At 42.7% G+C, this 23,911-nt stretch overlaps 1 protein-coding gene across 5 annotated transcripts in view; it reads left to right on the top strand.

Moving 5' to 3' along the window:
* The window catches only part of PTPRG (protein tyrosine phosphatase receptor type G), a 751,060-nt gene that overhangs the window by 682,383 nt on the left and 44,766 nt on the right, over positions 1–23,911 (top strand). For all 5 annotated transcript variants that reach the window (XM_070455761.1, XM_070455762.1, XM_070455760.1 and 2 more), the window contains 2 exons: positions 6,396–6,487; positions 21,807–21,898. In XM_070455761.1, coding sequence (XP_070311862.1) covers positions 6,396–6,487; positions 21,807–21,898 — 184 coding nt within the window. The remainder of the gene's footprint in view (positions 1–6,395; positions 6,488–21,806; positions 21,899–23,911) is intronic.

Below are 23,911 nucleotides of genomic sequence, written 5' to 3'. Positions count from 1 at the left end.
TAAACTGAAAACTATGGGTTTTTAAAAGCCCGGCTGATCCATACATACATACCCAGTCCTACCACGAGGCCTTCAGACCCTGGATGGGTTCTGGGCCCCAGGTAGTGGGGTGTGGTCTTGAAACCAAGGAGTTTCTAGCCAGAATCCATGTGCATCTGATCACATGGAGAGAAATGTAGGGCACCATCCTCTTGACTTCTAGTCACAGCTTGCTTATACATCTTAAAACCCAGGAGCCCATGTTGGTGTTCTCAGAAAGGATGAATGAATGGAGAGTAGTACAGAAAGCCTGTTTCCACTTAGCTACTTAGAGCTTCCTGTAAGATGCACATAGTGGACCACCTTTGGTCAAAAAATAGAGGCAGTTGGCTTGTATTCAGGGGCTGTGTTGTGAGATGTGCATACGTTTGAGTGTCAGACTCTCCAAGGTGAGAAATGCTTACTCTGTGAGAGGCTCAAGGAAAGTGGGACCCACAGACTCACATCTCCTGTTTCATTTTCATTCTGCTCCAGCTCCCACTTGAGTTGAACTGAGGAAAAGTCTCTCCTGCCAACTTGAATGCCTCTTCCTTACATCCATCTGGGAGCATTCAGTGAACGTGTGGTGGAACTCTTTATTGTGGTACTTGCTTCCTAGGGGTGGGTTTTAGAAAGCCCTCTAACTCGATTGGTTTTCATTGTTCAAGTGGCAGGACGCTTGCAATTGAGGACATCACAACATCATGAACTACTTAACAGTCAAGTTCCTATCTATAACTGGAATTCCTTCATGGAAACTAAAATTTATTTTGCTGGCAGACAAGCAGAGCCATAAAGCCACAGAGGTGGCTTAAAAGGTAGCTGTAGGAGGAACAACTTTGATTTGAGAAATCTAACTTTTTTCTGTGCTCTGAAACTTGTTTTCCATACAGTGGCAGCACACTTGGTCTCTCTTAGAGAATTCCATCCTATGTCTGAGAACTTAGGTTCTCACAGAAGCAAAGCAGGAAGACTTTCTGCGGTTTTGTTCAAGTTATGTGCAATACAGTTTTTCTTTCTGTGTTTGAGATGAGCTTGTGTTAACATCCTTGAATTCTTAATCCTATTTCATTTTCTCATACAGGACCCTTTAAATTGTAGAGTCTTCACTGGGCATTTTAAAGGTGCCCGCCATCCAGGATTGTTTTATTTCTTTAGGGCTTTCTTAGGCCTGGAGACTCTCGGGAACCGGTTTTTCTCTAGCAGTGTACCTTCGCCAGAGACAGTCACTCCCGAATTCGGGGACAGTTTTTGCAGGAGACACAGGTCTGTGTACCCACCCTGGGCCTGCCCAGCTAGAATCACCGGGAACGGGGCTCCCCGACGTGGGGTTTAAAAGCTGCCCAAGGCAAAGAGCTGCGTGCTGCTAACAGCCGCTACTTGATTGAAGCTTCAGTGGGGAGTGTTCTTGTGAGAGAGAGAGGGGGGCTGACTGACTTCAGGACCCTCCAAAACTGAGGAGAACTTTAAAAATTCCTAAACTGAATGTAAAATAGATAGCCAACAGGAATCTGCTGTACGGCTCAGGAAACTCAAACAGGGGCTCTGTATCAACCTAGATGGGTGGGATGGGGCGGGAGATGGGAGGGAAGTTCAAATCGGAGGGGATATATGTATTCCTATGGCTGATTCATGTTGAGGTTTGACAGAAAACAGCAAAATTCTATAAAGCAGTTATCCTTCAATAAAAAAATAAATTACAAAAAAAAATACAAAAGAAAAAAATAGTAGAAAGTAAGGTTAAACCAAGTAATTTAATTTGCCTTTTTTGTTTGTTTTTGCTCTTAGTAATGTGAGTTGTGAAGTAAGCCTTTTCTCCTCTTTTGCTTAGCTGGTTTCCACATCTGAAAATGACTGAGCTAGTTCAGCATGGGAGTAAATACTATATTTGTGATCTTAAAGGAAATAAAGAGATTATTAGGGAAAAAACAAGATTCCTAAATTAGGAAGCACAGAGTATCAGGAAAATACTTGCTGAAAGGTAGATGAGAGGAAGTAAAAGATAACTAATTTAGATCATTACTGAGCCAGTCAGGGTCAGTGGGAAAAAAAAAAAAAAAGATCTGTTTTCAGTTTCTTAAAGCAGACATGGTGGGAGGGGCAGAGAAAAAGGAAAGAAAGAAAAGGGAGAAGAGGCGAATACAAAATTTATGGTGAGTATCCAGGGGACTATAATTTGTAGTTAAAACTGTTTTTTGTTTTTTCTATTCCAAACACGATTGAGTTTATTTCCCTGTTCGAGGTACTGGCATAAACAAATGCTCAGTGTGAAGAAAAGGGTGGCTCTTGATCCGAAGAATCTGTTTCCTTCAAGGAGAGATGTTCAAGTCAGTAACTTGAAGGAGAACTGAACCTAAATAGAACTTTAAATTGCATGCGTAGTGACACACTGAGGCATTTTCAGAAATTTTATCTCCATTTCCCTGAACTCAGAATTAGAGACAATACAGCCTCTTGGAACCCATCACAATTTAGATATTTAGAGGCATTAAAACTCACACTTTCTTTTCATCTTCTCCAAAATCACTTGCCTTTACTTTTTTAATTCCTGGGTACTACTGAAGGTTTAAAAAAAAAAGAAGAGACAAAAAACCCCGAAAAACATCTTCTGAGACTTCTCTGAGATGAGCAAGTCAAATAAAATGTCGTGTGGTACTGACTCTGAACCAGCCACTTTTCTTAGGTGTTGAACCCACAGTGTAGAATTTGTACCCACAGAAGATTCATCTCCACGTGGTCAATGGTAGTGGAAAGGAGGCCAGAAACCAGCAGAATCATCAGTCTCTTGACCACAGTAGACCCCCCCCACCAACACTTATTCAAGAAATAGGAAGTTAGACATCTAACAGCGCAGTGTGTCCATAATGTGGAGATGCAAGCAGGCTGAGGATGTCAGTTCATATTTGTTAGCAAGGAGGTGGTATAATATGATCTCATTTTGTTAAAAGACCTGTCTGCCTGGCGGCATGTGGATGAGAGTCCAGCAGTAGCCCCTGCTGGATCTCCTTGCTCCGCTCTTGCTGCTCTGTACTGCGTTCATCATGCAGCAGCCAGAGCGTGCGCTGTGAAGGGGGTGAGTGAGAACGTTCCAGTCTGCATTAAAGCCCTGTGTTGGCTTTCCATCGCTCACAGATGCTAACAAAGTTTATGGCCTTGGATCTGGCATGACCTGCCTCTTGCCCACCTCTCTGGGTCTACTCCTGTCCCTGCTCTTAATTCTGCCTTTCTTTCAGTTCCTGCAGTGGATAAGCTTGCTCTGTGCTCAGGCTCTTTAACCAGCTTCTGATCTTCCTGGCATGGTGTTCCCCACGCCTTCCCATGACCCTTCCTCCTTAATCGCGTCTCAGCTCTGAGGCCACCTCATCAGGGAGGACCCCTCCCTCACCTCCCCCGTCAGTTATCACCACCTCATCCTGTTGTGTTTTGTTCATAGCTCTTGATGCTTTGAAACTGTTTGTTTACTTGTTTGTGGTTGATTTCCCCGAAAGAACATAAGCACCACGAGGGCGAGACCTTGTCTATCTTTTGTTTATTGTTCTGTCATTGTCAGTGGTCAAAGAACAGTCACTAGATGAGGGAAAGTGTGAATGATACACCCCACAAACAGCAGTAGTAAAGATTACTGAGAGAAGGACAAAAGTAACTTGGATTTTTTTCCTCCTTTTTTTCATTTGTATCAATAGTTCCTAATTTTTCCTGCAGAAAAGTTGTGCACACAACATAATTCACTAAATTACTCAAATGCTTAGCCAGGCTCAAGGAGGTGTTTTTAAAGCTCCCAGAAAGAGAATGTGGTGCTGAATGCTAAGCAGTGGGTGCCGAATAAATGCTCACTGGGTCCACAGAAACCTCTTTTCCGAGGGAAAACGTTTGCCACCGAGTTCTGTAGTTGGGTGCCCATCCGAATCCATGTGAGGAAGGGAAGCCCGGTGACCTGCCTCCGGGTGCGGGTGTAGGGGCCTCGGTCCTGGAGCTTCTGACCTTCATCCCCAGGGTGTGCCCTTCTCTGGCAATCCCAGCGTCCTTTGCTCCAGGGAAAATCCTTTATAAACAGCCACACTTGGAGCATGCAATGTGCTTCAGTCCATGCTGCTTTTTTCAAAGAGGACGTGGAGCCTCTGGCCTCACGTGTGACTGAGGGTCTGAGTGAACCGTCTGCCTGTTTTCTTCCAGGAAAAGAACCTGCCATGTCAATTCGTGCTTTCCAAGTCGTTTGATGTTAACAGTCACTTGGTCAACGCGGATTGTTTTGACTAATGCTTTGTATTTTAGAAATCTATCAGGTAGCATAGTTATGGTCTTAGAATAGTGAATTCTTTGCTATGTGGTATCTTTTTCCACTTTTTTTCCCCCTTTTTGTGCATAGTTCAAATCTGAGCTGGTAACCTGGGTCATTCATTTCACTATCGTGCAGTACTTTTTTGGACTACTAAATACTTAAGTGGTCCAATATCTTAAGAAAAACAGATACTCCTCAGCTATGACGCTGGGTGGTTATGGTTGTAGCTGGTTGGCAAAGTCTCCATCCTCTGTGTTTTAACTCTTAAGGTTACATTCTGGAAATCTGTGTTAACTGGGGACAGGGACATGGAGGTGGCAGGGATGGAGGAATAGAAAGTTTAATGAAGAGCTTAAACAGAAAGAAACTATCACAAAATCATGGTTTGTTTTTTTTTTCCACATGAATCTGCTTCATTTCACATTCAATAGAAGATCCCGTCACTGCCGTAGCCCTAAAATACTTTGTATGTTTCATGTCCTTGTAGCTTAGGTCAGACTGACTGTTCCTTCCAAATTTAGGGGTAGACAGCTAGATGGTGAGCGGTGAAAACGTGTTCTATTCTTTATACTACAAATGCCAGGCAGTTCATAGGAAAAAACCATTGTTCAGTGCTCTGCGAGAGCAGTCCCATGAGACGTGTGCCAGGAGAGGGAGTGATTTGTGTTCCGGAGCCTCTCATGGCAGGGAGCAGCCCTCCAGACTGCTTCCATAGCCGTGCCTGGGCGTGCAGTTGGTTAGAACTACTTCCTGTCTGAACATAGGCGCTGCTTGAAGGAAAACACTTCGCACTGGGACTTGTGATCCTTCTTGACTGTGCGTAGCTATAACAGCTCCGTGCAAACCTACAGTTCCAATAATCTGCAGAACTCAGAGGTTTCCTCACTGCCACCAAGATCTCCTGTACTCTCTGAGGTTCCCTGGTATTTCCTCTTCCCCCCAAACCCTTCTGCTTTGGCTTCGTAGAAACGTGAGACACCCAAGAGCATCATCGCAAGAGTACTTGCGATCAGGTGAGCCAAGACAGCTCCAAAGAAAAGTTGACTTACTCCAGTGGTAGGGATACCCATCGCCTACCCCCCGAAAAAGTGAAGCTCTAGTTGGGTGTACCCGGGGCCCTTGGGAGACGCCAGAGGCGTGGCCTCGGTCCCTGGGACCCCAAGCACCAGAAGGCTGCCGCCTGCTTGTCTCAAAGACCCAGCAGTGGGGCCAGCTATTGTGAAGCCCCTCTGCCAGATGAACAGGGACCAGTCTCTGGTCACAATAGCCATTCACGCTGAGCAGCCTCATTAAATATTCAGCTGGTGCTTCCGGCAGCTCATTAGGGCCGCAGTGAGCAGTGACGTGGCCGCGGGAACACCGAGGGCCGGCCGGCGGCAGCAGGCAGAGGCTGAGCGAGCCGCCGATGGCTTTTCTGCTCCCCGCCTGTCCGGTGATGACCAGTGTCTGCTCCCTGCTTTGTCTCAAGTCCAGGTAAAAATCAGACAGAACCCCTGACATGCAGACGACACTCGACAGCGTTGGTTGCGGGTCTCTGATGTGGTCTGGCCAGGGTGCTTGCCCCTGGAAGCCCTCTGACACCCGTGAAGAGCTGTCTGGGGCTCGGGGTGGGGGCCTCCGCCGAGCGCTAACAATAGGGTGCTATTGTGTGCTTGGGCCGTTCGATGACTGCATTTGGAAGGGTTCGAGGTATGGTGTGAACTTGGGTGCTGAGAGGTTAGAATAGCGAATGATTCTTCCTCTGAACAGGGTGAATTGGGGAAGATTGTGAGCTAATCCTTGCAGTTCATACAGCAAGTTTCCTCAGTTCATGCCAACTTTTCATGTGTCTGAGTGGCTCATGACTAACTTCTGTCCCTTTTAACTCTCGGGATGGGTACAGTGTAATAAAAAGTGGATATTCTTCAGCTGCGGGGGAGGGGGGGGGCTTCCAATCTGCTGGATATCTTCCTCCTGTATCTTGTTCCTTTCCCATGGGTATGTGCTCAGTGCTGGGTGAAACAGAAAGCCGGGAGAGTCTGAAAGAATTGAAAGATGGTGAACTCAGACAAAGTGTATTTCTCTTCTCTCACTGTTTGTTTCTCTCTTTCCTGCACAGAAAATGTTTTCAGACAGCTCATTTCTACGTGGAAGATAGCAGTTCACCTCGGGTGGTCCCCAATGAAAGTATTCCAATCATTCCTATTCCGGGTAAGTAAGACACAACTCCTGTTTCCAGTGGGCTAATTGTTTTTCTTTTTTGTTCTCAGTGTTATGTGACAGCCGTAACAAAATATTATTTTTATAGTCTTTTCAAGCTCATCCAGTCTAAGAGAGCCTTAACTAAGGGTAATTTAATGAAATCTTTGCTCCTTTACATATCTTCCATGTAATGAAATCATCTTTCAGAGAACAGATGACTATGAGTTCACATGATGTAGAGTCTCATGAAGAAAGGGAAGAAAGAGTAGAAAAAAGGGGAAAACATACTTATGTATTTGCAGTCTACTTGGACTCAATTTTGTTATAACAGGCAATGTGTGCTTGCTTTAAAAAAAACTGAAATACTGTTACATATATATTTTAAAGTTTTATCCTAAGCTTCCTTACTCTGAAAATAATTACATGATGGTTGAAAGTTTTCGTACTTAGGCTCTTTGTATGGGGATCTAGAGAGATGTTCTTGGTCGGGTATCTGTTTCATTTGTCCTTGGTACAAATAGGGAATGCTCAGGTGCTGTTGGGGTAGGGATTGGTGAAAAGTGTTAAGTCTCTCAGCCATGTCCAGCTCTTTGCGACACCATGGACTGTAGCCCACCAGGCTCCTCTGTCCTTGGAATTCTCCAGGCAAGAATACTGGAGTGGGTTGCCATTCCCTTCTCCAGGGATCTTCCCGACCCAGGGATCAAACCCAGGTCTCCTGCACTGCAGGCAGGACACTAGTGAATCTCAGCTGATGCCACAGAGGGGAGAAGTTCGTCAGTGGCTTAACTCTGATAGATGGTATGAGTGATTTAAAGGTGGCCCCCAGTGTTTTTTGGGTTTCTCTGGGGGCTCAGATGGTAAAGAATCTGCCTGCAACGCGGGAGACCCAAGTTCGATCCCTGGGTCAGGAAGATCCCTGGAGAAGGGAATGGCTACCCACTCCAGTATTCTTGCCTGGAGAATTCCATTCCACCAGGACAGAGGAACCTGGTGGGCTACAGTCCATGGGGTCGCAAAGGGTCAGACATGACTGAGCAGCTAACACTCACTTCTTCACTTCTCCATCGTTTTTATTTGCAGTCCTCTTCTTGTTGTGCGAGAATCAAGTGTTCTTCCTCTGGGTTGCATTCTGTACTTGGAAACACGTATTTTAATTGTATACATTCATCCTTTTGTATTTTACAATGGAGTAGTGCAGCCTATTAACAATGCTGTCACGGTTTCAGGTATACAATAAAGTGACTCAGCCATAACACCCATATCCATGCTCCCCTAAACTCCCCTCCCATCCAGGCTGCTAGGTAACACTGAGCCGAGTTCCCTGTGCTGTACAGTAGGTCCTTGTTGGTTATCCATTTTATTTAAATATTTATTTTACTCATCTGTCTGCAGCAGGTTTCAGTTGTCGGATCTTTAGTTGACACCTAGGATCTAGTTCCCTGACCAGGAGTTGAACCCGGGCCCCCTGCATTGGGGGCACAGTCTTAACCACTGGACCACCAGGGAAGTCCCAGTTATCCATTTTACATATAGCAGTGTGTACACGGATCCTCTTGACATCATTCTTTTGTAAGCAGAGGTGCTGTCTCCCACTCCCCTGCAGACCCTGGATCCCAGCTGTCTGCCTCATTCTCTAGAATGGTTTTTTTCATCCTCTAGTACACCATACTTTTTACTTGGTTTGTGGTCTCCCCCAACTACAATGAGTGCTTCCCTAAGGCAAATGGATGTCTTCTTAGTGCAAGAATAAACACCTGGCACATGGTAGGCATTCTCGAACTCTCTGGATGAATGATGAATATGAGCAAAGCTTCCTTACAGTTCTTTCAAGACCTTTGCCATGAGGCTCGGAGATGCAATACTTTCTGAATCCCCAGAAGGAACCCTGCTGTTGTTTGCACGTCTTCTCTAGATATGGTTGGGGACCGGTTTGGCCCTATATGTCTCTATAGGTTAAGACATTAGATATTGCTGGAATTGGCCATGTTCTCACCATTCTGTGAGCTTCTCTCACTAAAGCTTGTCACACAGCAATGAGAGGGTAGCAGAAAAGTCTCTGGGTAAGTCCCCCACTGGATCGTTCTGTGGCTGCTAAACAATTCCCATACAGATGGGTAGGTTTTGTGTTAGGTTTGTTCTCCACTGACCCTCACCCTTTATTACATTCTTTGCGTTTGAGAAGAGGCAGACAGGAACCAGCCCCCCATCCCCCTGGAATAAGTTTTGTTGACTCTACCGCATTTGTGCAGCAGTGCGTGTATAATCATTTTCCTCTCGCATCACCTAGAATATGTGTTGACCTCTGGAAAATGCCCGAGGCCTCTCCCCTCTGAATTGATTCAGCCAACAAACACAGCTGTTTCGTAGCTATGCGATTGAAATCCATTTTAAAAGGTTAAGTGGTGAGATACTTATTGCACTGTCTTTGCATTTTTAGTTTCTTTCCCCCTGGATAGGGAATCAAAACACCAAGGATCTCACCCTGCCTCCACCATGAAACCTAGGTCAATGACTTGACCTCTCTGAGCCTAGTTTCCAGAATCTGCAAAGTGAGCGGGATATTAAAGATCGCATGAGGTGGTACACATCAGGGCAGTTTGGAAACATTCATGGAAGCCAGAGTTGTCAGCTGTGGATGCTCACCTTCCCAAATCGTGGTATCATTCCTCCCAGCATTTGTGGACAGCAAGCATTTGCACAGTCCCCAGGTTAAGACTGTCCCAAACACAGATCCACATCCACTGGGTACAGCCGGCTTCACTGTGTTCTTGGGCTTGGATTTTAGGACTTTTAGTTCCCTGGAATCCTCAGAAAATGTCATCAGTCGTGGCCGCTTTGCTGCACCTCTGAGTAGGTGTCTTGGACCAGAAATGCTCTTTGAATGTCCTCTGCTTCATTTTCCAGCAGCAAGTAAAAAACTCATAATCCAATAGCATATCTATTTAAATGTGAGAGTCTCACTCATTGATGGTAGAAATACATGAAAGGAACAATTCCACGGCGTAAGATTCTCCACTAGCTGAGAAATCCACAGAATCCAGTTGAAACTCCCTTGGCGTAGTAGATGCATCCTTTTTTTGAAATAAGATATTTAATATAGGTCCCTGTGCTATATAGTAAATCTTTGTTGCTTACCTAGTTTATTAATGTTCTGGCCACGCCACAAGGCATGTGGGGTTTTAGTGCCCCAACCAGGGATTGAACCCTTGCCCTGTGCATTGCAAGTGAAGTGTCCTAACCATTGGACTGCTAGGGCAATCCTAGTAGACACATCCCCTTGATGAGTTCTGACACATTTGTGAGAATGAATGACTTTAAATGGTGTAGTGTTAGAGGACTTACCTGGAGAAACCAAACATGAGATGTTTCTTCTAGGGTTTCCTCAGGTTTTTATAGATAGCAGTAGCCTTCCGTGGGGATGTGCCTAGACAGAGAACTTATATCACCCTTCACCGAGAAGTTGCCTTATATGACCTTTCTTTAAAAATCTTTCAACCAGATCACAATCCCTTATTTTTCTTAAAACTACACAATCCTATTTAGTAAATTTGTAGCATAGTTTGTAATTTCATTAAGTTTCAGCACAGTTTTTCTTTAATTGAGACCTCCTTAGTATCCTTTTAAATGATTTACCTTAGGAATTATCTAATTTTTATAATTTCTTCTATGTGGACCAGTTTTACAGTCTTTATTGAATTTGTTACAGCACTGCTTCTGTTTTGTCTCTTGGTTTTTTGGCCATGAGGCATATGGAATCTTAGTTCCCCAAACAGGGGTCAAACCTGTGCCTCCTGCATGGGAAGGCGAAATCTTTTTTTTTTTTTGGATTTTAACCCCTTATTTTTATTTTTTATTTATTTATTTATTTTACTTTACAATATTGTGTTGGTTTTGCCATACACTGACTTGAATCCACCACGGGTGCACATGTGTCCCCATCCTGAACCCCCTCCCACCTCCCTCCCCATCCCATGCCTCAGCGCCATCCCAGTGCACCAGCCCTGAGCACCCTGTCTCATGCATCAAACCTGGACTGGCGACTCGTTTCACATATGATAATTTACATGTTTCAATGCCATTCTCCCATATCATCCTGCCCTCGCGCTCTCCCACAGAGCCCAAAAGACTGTTCTGTAAATCTGCGTCTCTTTTGCTGTCTTGCTTATAGGGTTATCGTTACCATCTTTCTAAATTCCATATATATGCATTAGTATACTGTATTGGTGTTTTTCTTTCTGGCTTACTTCACTCTATATAGTAGGCTCCAGTTTCATCCACCTTAGAACTGATTCAAATGAATTCTTTTTAATGGCTGAGTAATATTCCATGGTGTATATGTACCACAGCTTTCTTATCCATTCATCTGCTGATGGACATCTAGGTTGCTTCCATGTCCTGGTTATTGTAAACAGTGCTGAGATGAACATTGGGGTACACGTGTCTCTTTCAACTCTGGTTTCCTCGGTTTGTATGCCCAGAAGTGGGATTGCTGGGTCATATGGCAGTTCTATTTCCAGCTTTTTTAAGGAATCTCCACACTGTTCTCCATAGTGGCTGTACTAGTTTGCATTCCTACCAACAGTGTAAGCGGGTTCCCTTTTCTCCACACCCTCTCCAGCATTTATTGCTTGTAGACTTTTGGATAGCAGTTGTTCTGACTGGCGTGAAATGGTACCTCATTGTGGTTTTGATTTTCATTTCTCTGATAATGAGTGATGTTGAGCATCTTTTCATGTGTTTGTTAGCCATTTGTATGGCTTCTTTGGAGAAATGTCTGTTTAGTTCTTTGGCCCGCTTTTTGATTGGGTCATTTATTTTTCTGGAATTGAGCTGCAGGAGTTGCTTGTATATTTTTGAGATTAATTCTTTGTCCGTTGCTTTGTTTGCTATTATTTTCTCCCAATCTGAGGGCTTTCTTTTCACCTTGCTTATAGTTTCATTTGTTGTGCAGAAGCTTTTAATTTTAATTAGGTCCCATTTGTTTATTTTTGCTTTTATTTCCAATATTCTGGGAGGTGGGTCATAGAGGATCCTGCTGTGGTTTATGTTGGAGAATGTTTTGCCTATGTTTTCCTCTAGGAGTTTAATAGTTTCTGATCTTACGTTTAGATCTTTAATCCATTTTGAGTTTATTTTTGTGTATGGTGTTAGAAAGTGTTCTAGTTTCATTCTTTTATGAGTGGTTGACCAGTTTTCCCAGCACCACTTGTTAAAGAGATTGTCTTTTCTCCATTGTATATTCTTGCCTCCTTTGTCAAAGATAAAGTGTCCATAGGTGCGTGGATTTTTCTGTTTTGTTTCATTGATCTATATTTCTGTCTTTGTGCCAGTACCATACTGTCTTGATGACTGTGGCTTTGTAGTAGAGCCTGAAGTCAGGCAGGTTGATTTCTCCAGTTCCATTCTTCTTTCTCAAGATTGCTTTGGCTATTCGAGGTTTTTTTATTTCCATACAAATTGTGAAATTATTTGTTTTCTGAAAAATACCTTTGGTAGTTTGATAGGGATTGCCTTGAATCTATAGATTATTTTGGGTAGTATACTCATTTAAGATTTCGCCTTCCGATCCATGAACACGGTGTTCATGGATCGGAAGGCAAAATCTTAACCACTGGACTGCCAGGGAAGTTCCTCTAATTGTTTTTATGTCTAAAAATAGTAGGATATTTATAGAACTAATATGGAATACTTACCCTGCCCACTGGATCTCACTTACTTGTCCATATTCGAAACCTAACAGGAAGACTTCTAGGTCCTAGATGTATCAACTTAAGTTATTTCACCATTTGAACCCCTCTCTTTCTATCACTGATTTTTCAAAAAAGGTATTTCCAGACAATGACTAGTAAACTGAACCATTACACAGTTTTGAAGTGTGGGCAACAGAGACTGAAAATTCAGCTACCGAACTGTTGTAGAGTCCCTAAGTCATCATTATAAAATGTGTAACATACTCTGATCCTAGAACTTACTTTGCATTTAGCCTTCCTCAGAAAATATCATCATCATCTAATATTTATTGAGTATTTATTGATCAAAACTATGTGGTTTATGTTTTTTTTTTTTAACATCAATTTTAGGGAAAGTGGTGTAATCCATACCCCCATTTCACAGATGAAGAAACCGAGGCTCAGAGATATCCTTTAATTTGCCTGAGGTTGCATGGATAAATGGTGGGCTAGCATTGGAATTCTCTGTGTGACTTCAAAGCACAGATGCTTAGAAATGGCTCTGCCACCTCTTGGCATGTTCCTCTGACAGTTCTGATACCTGAGGACTTCAGCCTCATTTGGATTTTGCTTCCTTAAATCAAGGCATCTTCAAATACATGTGACTGTTCTCTTAAAATTTTTTCTGGATTTTCTTCTTTCAGTAGCACTGACCACTTGCTTTTCCACTAAATTCTCCTTCATCCTCCATGAGAGCATTTCATCATTCTTCTGCTAAAGTTTCCTCCATATCCAAAATTAAAAAAAAAAAAAAAAAAATTTCCTCTGTTTCCTAGTCATCTTTATTCTTTTCTTTCCTAAAAAAATGACTCCCGCCCCCTAATATCTCCATTCCCTGTGCCAAGTAGGAATTTGTGATTTATTTTTTATGCTCCAGGTCTTAGTTGCCACACATGGGGTCTTTGCTCTTTGTTGGGACATACTGACTCTTCTGATTGTGGCATGCAAGCTCTTAGTTTCAGCATGTGGAGTCTAGGAGTCTAGTTCCCTGACCAGGGATTGAACCTGGGCCCCCTGCATTGGGAGCGCAGAGTCTTAAACACTAGGCCAGGGAAGTCCCAGGGCTATGTGATTTAAATGACTTGGAGAACAGCTCAGAAACATGTTGAATATTGAGTAAATTTAGACTCTAAATCACCAACTTTTGGATGATTCTGCTGTGGTGCAAATTCACGGATAAACAGCTCTGATCTTGAAATCCCAAAGCATAAGTAGAACCAGCAAGTTACACTGGCTCTTAAAAAAATATTATAAAATAGACAAAAGGTTAAGGAAAGCTTTGCTAAATAACCTTTTGATACTCATCTCTTAGAGACAGATGTTTATAGGAACCTTTGAGGAAATTTGAGTTATCAGGTTTACTAGCTCTAACTGAAATTTAGGAATTTAGACTCTTCATAGTGTCCTGGTTTAATTGGCAAAGATAGTGTTGTAAGAATGAAGACTTTTTTTTTTTTCACCTAAATCCTGTACAGTGTGGAAATTATAAACCCAGTGTGGCAGCGAAGGTTGGTTAGCCAAGCATATGAGAGAGAACTCTTTATGCAAACATTTTACCAGACAGTTCCAATCACTAGAGAAGTGACATCTTTTATTAGGAAATTTTTTTTAAAAATTCATTCATTTCTTTGGCTGTGCTGGGTCTTAGTTGCAGCATGTGGGATCTTGAGTTACAAAATGCAGGATCTTTAGTTGTGGCATGCAGACTCTAGTTCCCTAACCAAGGACTGAACCCAGGTCCCCTGCATTGGGAGCAAAGAGTCTTAGCCACTGGACCACCAGGATAGTCCCTATCATGAAATTTTTTAAATTGCGAAATCTGCTCTGTGTATAATGCTTGAAAAAAGTATGTAGTCTTCTTCCAGATAAGTTAAATTGTGACTTCTTCAGGAGAATTAAAGGGGCTTTGACTCTTAATACATCCCACTAATGGCTTTTCAAAATCAATTGTTCCATGCTTACTGATCTCCCATTGTTGCTCTGGGAAGATAAAGCATAATTGAATGTAATGACCTAGCTATCAGCCCCGTTCTAGGAGTCTGTCTTCTAAGATATTGAAGTAGTCACAAACTTGTGTCCTTTAAGATCATCATCATCATTTTTATTTTGACCACGCTGTGCAGTTTGCAAGATTTCAGTTCCCCAACCAGGGATTGAACCCAGGCCATGGCAGTTGGATCCATATTATTATTAAATTGATATTATTATTAATATCTGCAGGTATTTTTAAAAATCTACTGTTTCCACCTTTGGGGTAATCTTTTGAAACACCAAGCTTGTGTTATATTTTCACTGCAGTTGTTAATTAAGGAATTACATTTTCACTGTAGTTATTAATGAAGCATTATATGTAATATGTCATCTACAAATTATATTCAGTGTATTATGCTACTTATTCTTTTAGACTTTCATCATATGAGGCTTTTTAAAATCAGAACTCAGCTCATTGAATTAGCCTGTTTATAGAGCATGTTGAAAGGGCTTTTACAAATGTGCCTATTGTCAAACACAAATGTCCTTATAAATGTTTTTTCTCTGGAAATTAGAAAATCTAACTTTCTAACAAGAACATTACAAAACAAAATGTTGCTGCTAACCGTTAGTTTAGAAATCCAGAAAATGATTCGTGCCTTTCCCGCAGTTAAAACACATCTTAATAATTTGAAGGTCACTGGCTTCAGCAGGGCGCCAACACATAAAGGGATTTTAAACATGCAGTTTAAACCCTTGGGATTAAACCAACCTTGTTGGCATATTTTATTTATACAGAGATTATCTCCAAAGGAGATTCATTGGTCTTTTGACTATAATGAAGCCCTTTCTTTATTGACTTCATTGTGTCATAAATGAAAAGAGATTTCTTTTTTATGGCAGGAAATAAAATGTCCTCATCTCCACAGCACTCCTTGCATCCTAAGAGTCTGATTTAGACAAAAATCTATTGTGTCCTAAATCAGGAGCTAGAAATCTCGATAATCGTATTTACTGTTTGCTTTATCTGCTTAAGTTGACACAGGTATTACCAAGCAGAGAGAGAGGCCTGAACTTGGCTTCTGAGATGAGAGGCTGATCCCTCCTCAGCCAGGAAGGAGACTGAGTTCTCAATAGTAAGGTCTGTCCACTACATGGGTGCTTAGCAGACCCTGAAAACAGCTCAGTCATGGGGCTTGGGGTCAGGGGGATGCCTGCGTGTGACTAAACTGGACCCAAGTACTGGGCTTTCCCTGCCCTCATATAGATTTGGTTGGAGTAGGGTTGAAGGAACTGTTAACCATTAAATGAAGTTCGCACAGGTTGGCCTCAGTAAGTGACTGAAGGCCTTCTGAAATGTTCATGGTAAATTTATATGTATGCCCACAGAGTAAACAAGCAGTGATAATTTTCTGAAACAGACCTGAGGCCAGTCAGCCCCACAGCTAAGCATCTTAGAAGGCAGGAAGGTAAATACCATGGTATTTTATTTACCTGGTATCTTCAGGGTGACCAGAATATCAGTGTGAATTTTCCAGGTAAACCAGAGTTTACCTTTGAAGCCAAAGTGATTCATTTCAGCCCATTTTTGTTGGAGAACTTCTTTAACACGTATTGTAAGGTTTTTTGCCCTCTCACTGTATATGTTCAATTTAAGACCTAGAGAGGTCACATTAAGGCCCAAGAAGCCAGCTTTGGGCTCAGCCTGGCCCAGCCAGTTGATGACAGTGGACCTTGGCCAGGTTCTTTGTTTCTCCTAGCCCCTAGATCATAGGATCTTGCATGCATAGCGATTCTCACCTCATAGTAAATCATAGCTTTATGCACTTACTAAATGCCAAGCTCTCTGCTAAGTACTTATGTTTTCCAGTTGGTTCGCAATAGCACTCTGAATTAGCTGGTTCTGATTTCCAATTAGATGAGGAACAGCAGTCACAGAGAGGTAAGGTCCTGTATTACCAGGCCTGCTGATTCTGCTTTTTCCACTTACACACTAGCTCTGGGTACCTGATGATCATGAGGCATTCTGGCCGTGGTGAGAATAAGAGCTACAGAGTTACACGGAGTTGCAGGCTAAAGACCCTCCCGCCCTGCTCTGTGCTAGGCAAGACCCTCTGCAGCGCCCCCCTGTGGTGGGCGTCCAGGGACCGCCGCAGTGCTGACTTTTTTTCTTTGGAATTTCAAAGGAAAAATTGCTGAGTTTTTCCTTTTGGTTTATCTGCCGTTCCTTAATACTAAGAGCCTGCAAATTTAGCATGGGTGAGTTCTCTCTAATGAAATGGGTCTGAGCGCGCAAGCACAACAGAGATATAACAACAGATTTTAGAAGCAACTTTTTTTTCTTTCTGTTTTTATTGAAGTATAGTTGATTCACAAAGTGATGCAGTTATATATACACACCCATGTATATGTATTCATTTTCGTGTTCTTTTCCATTATAGTTTATTACATATTGCATATAGTTCCCTGTGCTATATATAGTAGGACCTTATTGTTTATCCCTTCTATATATAGTAGTGTATATATGTCAGTCCCAAACTTCTAATTTATCCCTCCTCCATTCTCTTCCCCCTTTGGGAACTGCATGTTTGTTTTCTATGTCTTGTGACTTTGTGTCCATTTTACAAATAAATTCATTTGTATCACATTTTAGATTCTACGTGTAAGTAATATCATATGGTATTTGTCTTTTTCTTTCTGACTTACTTCACTCAGTATGACAGTCTCTGTGTCCATCTATGTTGCTGCAAATGACAAAATTTTATTCTTTGTTATGGCTAAGCAGTATTCCCTTGTGTGTATGTGTATGTATATATACCGTTATCTTCTTCATTCATCTGTCAGTGGACATTTAGTTTGTAAAAGCAGCTTTTCTTTATGTGCACATGCATTTCTCTCTATTTTTTGCAGATTTGCATTTGAGGTAAACATTAGCCAGCTCTTTTCTCCCTCTTGGAATCTCTCGCCTTCATACTTTGTTTTCAGTAGAGGTTCAGCCTCTTACAGTGCTCTGCTTTTGATGCGTATGAACCAGAAACTACTTTCAGGCTTCATCAGAAGTGGTACATAAGGATGTTTTGTTGTGGACTGACCAAAATGAAGGACCTCTAATGTGCTCAATTTAATTCCAACCACAAAAGGCTAAAATCTTGGGAAAAAGTATAAATAATATTATTTAAGACCAGCAAGCCCACTTTTCCTTATCCTCAACTGACTGTATCAAATATTTTGTAATAGGGTAATATAGTGGTGATAGTAGTTATCCCATTTTTGCCTTATTTAAACCTTTGGTATCTGAAAGGTCTATACTTAAAAATATTGGCACAAAATGATACTGTGTAGTCACCTTTTATCAGATTAACTGACACACTATGCCTAATTTCTTGCTTTTCCTTGCACCCGTGGTCTGAGAACGAAGGTGGTGTGCCCCATCACATGGGAGCACAGGCTTTGGGCTTAATACACCAGGATTCGAATGTCGGCTCTGCCGCTTAGCCCTGGTGTCGCTTTGGACAACTTGCCTCAGGTTCCTTATGTGTAAATTGAAGATGATGGCATCCTCTGTGCCTGGTCCTGGTGAAGATATGTGTATGCAAAAGGCTGGGCATAATCCCTGGCAATCAGTAAGGGCTTCCTTCACATTTCTTTCAACTCTATCATTAGACATTTCACTGTATCATAGTAACCCAACGTCTAACCTGTAGTCAGTGAAACCATCTTTGTTTTTGTTTAAATCATTTTATTTATTTATCTGTGCCAGGTCTTAATTACAGCACATAAGATCTTCAATCGTGACATGTGAAAACTCTTAGCTGTGGCATATGGGATCTAGTTCCCTGACTAGCCCAGGGATGGAACCTGGACCCCCTGCATTGGGGGACGCCGAGTCTTAGCCGCTGGACCACCAAGGAAGTCCCAAGACATCTTCATTTTGATTCCAGCTCTTTTCCTGTTCTTTATGTTTCTCCCCAGTCACCAAGTTGTCAAACCCACCCGTTTTCAGACACTGGCAGTCTTCACCTTGGCACTTCCCGTGGTTCTTGCTCTCACTTTCTTCTGTTCACTAAACACATGTTGCCCTTGAGCAGACACCATCTCGCTAATACCTGGCTGAGTCCTAGGGGCCCAGTAAACACCTCTTCCAGTGGTTCCCCTTCATTGTGACCTAGACAACAGCCGCTCTCTCCCACCAGAAGCACTCTTTGCCTTGGCTCTGCACCCAGCTGCCACCGCCACACGCCAGGCTTCAGTTCATCTTTCCAAGCTTGTGTTTTCAGCTCTTAAGATGAGTATGAAAACAGTGCCTATCTCTTAGGGCTGCTGGGAGGAATGAGTACATGTTAATGCATATAAAGGGCACAGAAGATGCCTGGTCCAGAGTTAGTGCTGCTGATAGTTGGGACATTTGTTAATGGAACTCGGCTGTATAGGTGGAAATAACATCTCACAGATGGGTATCTTCTTGTAACAGGCTCTCTGCAGATCTAAACTGAGCAGATCAGGTCTACGATGCTGTCCTAATTGCTTGGCCTTCTGGCTAGTTAGAGTAATTTTATAATTATCTGGCTCATGTTGAGAGAAATTTAATAGAAGACCAGTGTAAGAGGAAAACTATTAGGACTTCTAATTAGCTTCAGCCTTATATTTATCTTAATATCGAAGGAAAAAAGATTTACGACCCTTCAGTTTCATTTATCTTGACTGAAAGACAAAAATGTGTTATCTGGGTGGTCACTGTACCACGCGTGTTTATGTGTGTGTTTGTATCTTTCTGTTTGGTTGTTTGGTAGTTTGTGATGTTACTGGTGGTGCTTGGAAACCTAGAGGATTGTGATTAGACTTCTTTGGATAAAGAACCAGATGTGCTCTCACACATAATGCGTCGTGTATTTCCACATGCAGTTCTCGAACTGAGCTCTGCTGGGTTTTGCTGCTTCTAACCATGGGAGGAGTGGACCGACTGATTTATAGGCATGTCTAGTGTTAGCTTAGATAGTATAGTTGAGCATTTTGTAGGAAAAAAGAATAAATTGTTAACCTTAAAGTGATTTTTTTTTTTCTTTTTTTAGTGACTTGAGCAGGACTCTGCCCTTTAAAACACTGTGGTATGTACCTTGGAGTAAAATAACTCTGAAGCCGAACTGGAGTCTTATTTTGAACTAGAGTCCATGTACTTAATCATGGCATGCATGCCTGCTAAGTCGCTTCAGTTGTGTCTGATTCTTTGTGACCCCATGGACTGTAGCCTGCCAGGCTTATCTGTCCATGGGATTCTCCAGGCAAGAATACTGGAGTGGATTGCCATGCCCTCCTCCAGGGAATCTTTCTGACCCAGATTTGGAACCCACATCTCTTGATATCTTCTGCATTGGCAGGAGGGTTCTTTACCACTAATGCTACCTGGGAGTCCATGTACTTAATTATGGCACCTGAAGTTTATTGGGGGTTTCCAGTTCTAAACTATCATTACAGAATAAATGTTGCCCTCAACATATTACACTATTTTTTTTAAACTTATTTTGTACTGGGGTATAGGTAAAGAATTCACCTACAGTGCAGGAGACGCAGGTTCTATCCCTGGGCGGGAAGATGCCCTGGAGAAGGAAATGGCAACCCACTCCAGTATTCTTGCCTGGAAAATCCCATGGATGGAGGAGCCTTCTGGGTTACAGTCCATGGGGTCCCAAAGAGCCAGACCCGACCGAAGTGACTTGAGCACAAGTGCACATAGCCGATTAACAGTTTTGTGATAGCTTCAGGTCGGCCCAAAGGGACTCAGGCATGCAACCTATTAAATTATTTACCATGTCACTCCAGTTTAGGAAACAGTGTCTTTCATGAAATGTCTTTCATTTCAAAATAAATAGGAGAAAAGTGTTGCTTGCAGTCTGTAGGCTGGAGTGTTTGTGGGGCCAGGTTGTGTCCCATCTTATTTATGTCGCCTCTTGTTCAAAGATGAGTTTATTCTTGGGTTAACCTCTTAGACACACTCGTTTTGTACACATTAGTTCTTTTCTCAACTTAAGATCTTTTCTTTGCCACTTGATCTTTATTATAGAATTTGCTTACTTCTAAACATTTTAAGTGAAGTGATCAGATAATTTGGGAAATTTTTCTTGAACTGTGCATTCTGCTAAATATTCCGGGGAAACATTTTGGCTCAGCTCACTTTGTTAATGCCGGTTACATCATTATGGGCGCTATAGATTTCTTGGGCGTGCAAAATGATTGCATATTCATGAACATCTTCAATCCTGAAATATTTGTAAATAACTTGGCAATTTTTTTTTCATAAGGAGGCCTGTTAAAATGATTAGGTCTTTAATGGTTCACACAGAAAGAATTGGTACTTGCAAGGCACCCCCTATTTGATAAGTCACATTTCTGCACTAAGGAGTTTGGATTATGAACGTTTATAAGTCACCTTCCTTAAACAAAGTATATGAGAGACGCTTCTTTTCCTCTTAGGAATGATTCAAGTTTGAAAATGTCAATAGATGCAAAAAGCCACCCTTAGAGCTTTGCTCTCTCGAAAGAAAGTCGAGAAGGAATGACATAGTCAATGTTAACTGTCACCAGATGAAGAGAAATCAGATTGTCAAGCCTGGATCTATAACATTCTTGCCAAAGTAGGACCTCATTTACACATACAGATCTTCATACCCTTTGCTAAGAAAAGCATCTGTGGCAGTTTAGATGTTTGTGCGTTTGCCAAAGATCTTTCACTCTGAATAAAGTAAATGTCATGTCTGTTGTTTATCTCAAATTCAGCAGAGTATTTTTAAAAGGAAATATTTGCGGGGGAGGGGCGAGGGAAGGAGAGGAGGGGGATTGTCGGGCAGCTCCAGTGAGTGGGGTGTGGTTGTTTTCCGTCCGTCCTCAAGGTGCAGAGTGGAACTGGGTAAATCGGTGTAAAACACTCATGAGGCTCACAAACTGAAAACGTCCTTTTGAAGTGACAGCATTACAAATAAATTAGAATGTGGAGTCTTCCCGAATTTGTACCTAGTTCTGTCAACACCAAAAGAAAATCCAGTTAATTCCATCAAACTGGTTGTTTGGCATTGTGTAGACACAGCTGTCTCGCACGAAAATTGTGAACACGTAAACGTAGATGGCAGTGTACCCAACGCCGGCTGGTACAATGGCACCTGTCTGTGACTGACTGTGATTGTGTATAAAGACTGCAGTAGACTTCAAAGATCAGAAACAGAACTGAGTTGTTCCAGCTGCAGTCTGGACCCCACTGAATAGCAAATTCTTGAAAAACCTAGGTCGTGATAACATTTCTTAACAAACAAGTACACTTGGTAAATTCAGTTTTAGTTAAAAGTATGATGTGGTGATTTAAGTACGTAAATTGCCTTGAATATGAAAACTAAAGGTAATTCTTTACAGACCATTTTTAAAACCATACTTAGCTTTTAGGCATTCAAAAATCATAATGAGACCCCAATGCCAAGTAAATCCAGAGAAGGCATTTTTCTGGAAGACGTCTATTTTAGGTGATATAATTATATCACTCTTTGCAGAAATCAAATACCTGTCTTCAGGAATTCCCTTATCGGTGTCATTTGTTTCTGAAAGGACTCTATGTGACTCTGAATATTATTTTATTCCCACAGATGACATGGAAGCCATTCCTGTCAAACAGTTTGTTAAACACATTGGTGAGCTCTATTCTAATAACCAGCATGGCTTCTCCGAGGATTTTGAGGTATGTTTCAAAACCGGACTTTCCAGAAAGCTAACTCTTCTTTTACAGGGATGTGTCTGTAAACTTAAAATGAATGTATCTCGAGCATCACAAAAGCAGTCACCGAGGGAAGTGGGGACTGGCTCTCTCTTCCTTACACTGAGAGTTCTCGCGGGCCTTCCTTTCCCAGTGCAAGTGAGGTGGAGGAGGGCTGGTTGCACGCTTCGTGAGCGCGCACTTCTGTGAGAAAACAGGCTCAGCGGCAGGACAGAGGCAGACTCGGACTCTGTCCTGCATTCTCCCTGGGACAGCGGTCGTCGGGCAGAGGACAGGCTCCTGACTCCACATCCGTTCTGGGGGCACACGCTGTAGGGGAGAGCGCGGGCTGTCAGTCTGAGGAGTCAGAGGCCGGCTCCGCCAGTAGTCATCTTTATCATTCTGGAGTCAGTCATTTCACCTCTGAGCCCCAGTTTCCTCATTTCTGTGTGATTTTATTTATTTATTTGGCTGTGCTGGGTCTTTGTAGCATCACAGGCTTTCTCTGGCTATGGAGAGCAGGGGTCACTTTCTAGTTGAGATAGGCCAGCTGCTCATTGTGACAACTTCTCTCCTTGCAGAGCACAGGCTCTAGGGCGTGCAGGCTTCAGTAGTCGCGGCTCCCAGCCTCTAAAGCACAGGCTCAGTAGTTGTGGCACACGGGCTTTAGCTATTTCATGGCACATGGGATCTTCCCGGACCAGGCATCGAACCCGTGTCTCCTGCACTGGCAGGCGGGTTCTTCACCACTGAGCCACCCCAGAAGCCTCCCCCATCCCCCGCCCTTCATGTTTGAAAATGGCAGTGACATCACCTCCTACCCCAACCTGTTGGCAGAAACGAATGATGAACATACCGGAGAGTGCTAGGTTAACAGTTAAGCCCGTGCAAAAGTGGATTGTTCTTGTTCTCGCGATTATTAAGCCGTGGAGAGGAGACACGGGTGAGCACAGCCTCCTGATTTTGAGAGCCGGCGTGTAGGAAACAAGGTAGAGAGCAGCGCGCACCGCCCTGCCAGCTCCGGGTCCCGTGCCAGCTCGGCAGTGACAGGGTGTCAATGGGGAGCTATTAAACAGACTGCCCTTTTCTTCACTGAGGCGCTTCACTGAGCCACATCTCTGGCAGCCTGAGTGGCGCTGAGGGGGCCAAGTTTTCGTGGCAGCTCAGCTGTCTTCTAGCTTTGTGGGTAAGTCAGTTCCTTTCTGTCTCATTTCTCCTTTAAAATGGAAATGACGCCGAGGGTGCTAACCTGCCCACCTCTTTTCACAAAATTGGTCCAGGGGCTCACTTGCAATAATGGAAGGGAAGCCCTTGGAGATCACCTAGGAGCCATACGGCTGGGAGGCTCAATTATTTTCGCACAGAGAAGGAGAGAGAAAAAAGAAGACCAGAAGCCCTGTTTCTATGCAAATTTTGGAGTCCCTGAAGGCCATCCTAAAGGCAATTATATTGACAACTTGTTTTAAATGAAATCCCTCTCCTAGCTTTTTGGTTCTTTGTTTATTTCTGGAGCAGAAGCAGAGCAAAGGTGGTAGAAAGAAGGACCCTTCTGATATATTCTGCAGAGTCATATGTTTCCTGGAAAAAGCAAAAAAAAAAAAAAAAACCACATGTCAAGTGCTTAATGCGGCTATTAGATGCTGACCCAAAAAAAGGTGCCTGTCCAAGTACAGAGCACATGGTGTGAAGTCGGACATTCTGCATTCATGAGGACAGCACATGTGTGAGGTGTTCGAGTGATTTAGTTCAATTGACTGCTGGCTGGATGACTGAGCAAGAATATTGAGGCATTTAACAATGTTGATGGTATTCCGGACAAACATTCATCCTCTCGAGACGAGAATTTGATCAGGATGATCAAATGCAGCTCCAGTTTCTCAATTATTTATGATTTGAGACCCCAGTGCTATTCATCACAGCTGGTTTTGACACCATTTAATTATTCAAAATAATCAGCTACACCTCTGTAAACTGGCTCTGACTTAAAATGGGCTTCAC

The sequence above is a fragment of the Odocoileus virginianus genome, chromosome 26 (assembly GCF_023699985.2).
Source record: "Odocoileus virginianus isolate 20LAN1187 ecotype Illinois chromosome 26, Ovbor_1.2, whole genome shotgun sequence".
Lineage (NCBI taxonomy): Eukaryota > Metazoa > Chordata > Mammalia > Artiodactyla > Cervidae > Odocoileus > Odocoileus virginianus.
The sequence above is the reverse complement of the archived record's forward strand: the minus strand, read 5'-3'. Positions and strand labels throughout refer to the sequence as shown.